Here is a 4,527-nt window from a genome sequence, read left to right as displayed (position 1 = left end):
TCCGGAGAGCGGTCCTCAGTGTCCCGAAGGCAAAATGACTGGACTCCATCGCCTCCTCGCCCTCCTTGCTCTCGCCCTCGGCACTGTAGCTGTCAGCGTGGCCGAGGAGAAGGCCAAGGATGCTGACCTACGTAGCCTCCCCTGCCCTGACCCCCACGACATCTCCCCCTGCGTGTGCACCGTGGACATGCACCACAACATGGACATCGACTGCTCGCAGGTGGAGAGCGAAGGCCAGCTGGCTCAGATCTTCTCCTCCAACATCCCGTTCCCGAAATTCAATAAATTGCTTATCAAGGGAAACCCGCATTTAACGGTTCTGCGAAATGGAGACCTTGGCCCGGCTTCCTTTCAGATTATTCAAATGACCGATGGCGTCCTTGAGGAAGTGCAAGATGGCGCCCTATCAATGAGTTACTCGACAGCAACACGGATTGACTTACAAGTAAACAGACTGTCGAAATTTCCATTCCACGAAATTCATTCCTTCACAGCACTCACCACGCTATGGCTGAACTGGAATTCACTTTCCGAGTTTCCTCAAATCAGATCTGATTCTCTGATAGAAATTGGGCTGAATTTTAACTTTTTTAGTGAGATTCCCTTAAATGGGTTCCAGGGAGTGAAGAATGTCAACAGCATAAGTCTTTATGTTAATGGTATAACCACAATTGTTCCAGGTAAGAATAATATGGATATTCAAAACATATAATAGCAATGGAAACTTTTATATTGGTGCGGTCTTCCTGTTGATTTTATTGTTATCATCATCGCCATCGTCATTATTTATTTTATTGCCATTATGTTTTTATTGTACTTATATCAGTATCATTATTATTTATGTTATTGTTATTATTAGCATTGCTATTACCAGTATCATTATCTTATCAAGTTCGTGTTATTCTTATCATTATTCTCATTACATTTATCTTCCTTTATTGTCCATCCCAGAAGAAGGGGTTTAGTAACAGGCTTCGATTATTGATGGATTCATTTATCTATCTGTTCAGAATATTAGCGAACTGCTATGCCATTAAGATCATCCGAAATATTACTGACCAAATGTGAGGAAAATGTGCGTATGGGTTGCCCGGGCGAGGGAACCAACTGGTGCCGTGTCGGTGGAACCTGGGGTGGATGCGCTGCTGGGACAGACGCAGAGTAGGCCTTGCAGGTAGATTGAGGTTGAAGCAGATATATCATGCATTACTCTTCGGTGTTTCGAACAGTAGATTAAAGACAAGTAAAGGATTTCGGGGAAAAATACTGATGAAACTTTGCGTGGATTGCCTTTGACAATTTTGTAATGGTGGGGACCCGGGACGAAGGCAGGTGGAGCAGGTTGAGTTTTCTTTATTGAATCATTTGTTTATTCTTTTTGCCAAGAGGATGGTTGCAGTGCGTCAAGGAATATGGGAGGGGGGAACTACCATTAAAATTGGGAAAGCTCAGATTTTTTTTATTAACGTTATCGGTAATTTTACGATCATTATTGGTATTACTACTCTATTGCTATGGTTCTCATCCTCATCAGATTAACTATACTTCTTGTCACTGCTGTTGCAACTGAGGATGATACTGTTAATCATTTTAGTTATAAATGATTTAGTTATAAATGATATCGTTACAATCATTATCGATCTTAAGATCATTACTTTTACTATCATTATATAACCATCATTATTACTACTACTACTGCTACTATCATGCGTGTGCATATATATACATACACACACACACGCATATATATATATATATATATATATATATATATATATATATATATATATATATATATATATATATATATATGCACGTGTGTGTGTTTGTGTGTGCACAAGCATGATAGTAGCAGTAGTAGTTGTGATAATGATGGTTATATAATGATAGTAAAAGTAATGATCTTAAGATCGATAATGATTGTAACGACATCATTTATAGTAAACCTAATGCACACACACACACATATATATGTATACATATATATGTATATATATACATATATACATATGTATATGTAGCCCCCCCTATATATATATATATATATATATACATATATATATATATATATATATATATATATATCTATATATATATATATATATATATATATATATATATATATATATATATATATATATATATATATATATATATATATATATATATATATATATATATATATATATATATATATATATATATATATATTTAATTACTGTGCATCTTGATCCATTTCCATTTTGATTGTTGCTTGTCCCCTTTCAGGAACCTTTACGGATCTTCCCCACCTTCGCTATTTGTTTCTCTCCTCCAACCGCCTGAGTGAAATTCCTGCCGGAGCAATAGAGTTCAATGGAAACGGGTTTCTATTCATTGAACAAAACAACATTAGTAAAATTGCGGTTGGTGCCATTACAGGTATGATTCTGTCGCTGTATTTGTCTTATATTTGAACACAAGCATTGAGAATTTATTGCACATTGTGTCATCAAAGCAGAAAGGAATGCATATTTCTAGATCCTATATCTTGAACGTGTAAATTTACGTTTGTATGTAAATCGACTGAAGCATATAGGAAGTCCAAAGTCAGGAAAGGAAGGACAACTCACTCCGGACTCTCTCTTTTATTCTAATCAGCTGACACTTATCATTTATGTTTACATGTATCGGAATTTTCTTCAGTCTTATATCTTTTTGTTCATTCCTTCACATCACAGTATATTTTCTCGAAAGAGAGTTGCCGAATCAGAATACTGCGGAATGAGTTGCTAGTTTTTCTTTTCCTAAGATTTGACGCCCTATGATCTATACGATTTATATACGAACATCAATTTAAACCTTCAAAAGCAGAAGCTCAATAAACACTCATTCATTTCTATTTTGATTTCATGTATATATATATATATATATATATATATATATATATATATATATATATATATATATATATATATATATTATATATAAATATATATAAATATATATATAATGAGTTCATTGATGCTGTTAACTTCAAGGTCTTGGCGACGGTTACGTTCGTCTTAACGAGAATTCGCTGACGGTTCTTGAAGAGGACGTTTTCGGGGCTTTCCTGTCAGCAGGAGCCACGCTCAATATTGACGGTGAGTCGAATTCCCTTTTCACGGTTTTATTTCTCTTTCATCTTGTTTAGTCTGCGTTCTTTCCTTTTCATCTTTTCTATTTTGCATTTGCTTTTAACTATTCCATCTCCATTCCCTTCCTCTTTCTTTGTCTGGGCTGTATCAAGGGCTGAAGCCATCCAGGGGCTACCGAGTCGAATTCCCTTTTCCTCCCAGATAACCCTCTCGGATGCGGCTGCGAGATCGCGTGGCTCGTCACCAACTCCGCCTACATGAGCCTCATCTCCCCTGGCGCCTCTTGCTACGACGGAGAGTTGCTGGCGAACCTTGACCCAACCATCTACGAGGACTTCTGCTGATGGCTCGGCCTGGCGTCGCCGCCCACTCTAATGCGAATGTTGTCGTCTGAGAACATAGAATAAATGTTTTAGCCTGCGTTTGTACACGTCATTGTCCTGTAATATATACACTTGATCACTAAGCTGGACTTTTTTTCTGTTGGACATTTCCCTTTCCCTTTCCCTGCTGCCGGGAAATTAAGAATGAAAACCGGACATTCAGAAAAAATCACCAGACGAATGCAGAGAAAAGCAACGGGTGAAAACTTATAACATATACAATAGAGAAACGATGAATATACTCTCATATATGGATTTTACTTCCAGGAAACTCTTAGAATAAAGATGAAATAATTTAGGGCCGTGTGCATTGATAATAAATCCGCAATTCAATGACCAATAATAGTCCCAGGTTGTTAATATATCAAAAAACACAACGCATCAAAAGGACAGATGATGACTCCGGATGATTAGATACAAATGTATCTTTTCTTGGCATCTCTTCCCTGCTCCCTTCGTTTAAATGATGTTAGTTCATTATAATCATATAGTTATATAGACATTATTATTGCTGTTGTAGAACTATATGCTCACCAACAGCATCCAGTGGCACGTATGTATTATCGTGGATTTTTAAGAAGCAGGTAACAAAGCAATTATTATTTTATTATTGTCAGTCACAAATTCACAAATTGGAAGTCGCTTTCTTCTTTTCTTTTGTGATCTGTCCCTTCAGAAACCTGTCAAAAAGCGTCATTCCTCTGTCGGCCAAGTCCTCAGACTTCCCGAAAGTCGACAGTAGAGGCTCTGCAACAGGGCTTAACAGACAGTTGTCACCGAGGCTGTTGGCGACCAGGCTGCTGGAACTGAGAACCAAGGGATGCCGTTGACTGCAAGGGCTATATAAGTGCTTATTTAGACCTTGGTTGATATATATATATATATATATATATATATATATATATATATATATGTGTGTGTGTGTGTGTGTGTGTGTGTGTGTGTGTGTGTGTGTGTGTGTATGTGTGTGTGTGTGTGTGTGTGTGTGTATACACACATATATATACATACATACATATATATAT

General features: G+C 37.0%; 1 protein-coding gene across 1 annotated transcript; it reads left to right on the top strand.

The window, feature by feature from the left end:
- Positions 1-3,541, top strand: LOC113808793 (oplophorus-luciferin 2-monooxygenase non-catalytic subunit-like). The gene is made up of 4 exons (XM_070142159.1): positions 1-680; positions 2,269-2,421; positions 3,021-3,125; positions 3,321-3,541. The coding sequence occupies exons 1-4, from the start codon at positions 35-37 to the stop codon at positions 3,461-3,463; spliced, it is 1,047 nt and encodes a 348-aa protein (XP_069998260.1). The 5' UTR covers positions 1-34; the 3' UTR covers positions 3,464-3,541.
- Positions 3,542-4,527: the final 986 nt, after the last annotated feature.

This window comes from Penaeus vannamei, chromosome 29 (assembly GCF_042767895.1).
Source record: "Penaeus vannamei isolate JL-2024 chromosome 29, ASM4276789v1, whole genome shotgun sequence".
Classification (NCBI taxonomy): domain Eukaryota; kingdom Metazoa; phylum Arthropoda; class Malacostraca; order Decapoda; family Penaeidae; genus Penaeus; species Penaeus vannamei.
This window is presented reverse-complemented; position numbering and strand designations above follow the sequence as displayed.

Coding starts and splice junctions, on each gene's coding strand:
- LOC113808793 (XM_070142159.1), top strand. CDS start 35: ATGACTGGACTCCATCGCCTCCTCGCCCTCCTTGCTCTCGCCCTCGGC. Junction 681..2,268: donor TATAACCACAATTGTTCCAG/GTAAGAATAATA, acceptor GTCCCCTTTCAG/GAACCTTTACGGATCTTCCC. Junction 3,126..3,320: donor AGCCACGCTCAATATTGACG/GTGAGTCGAATT, acceptor TTTTCCTCCCAG/ATAACCCTCTCGGATGCGGC.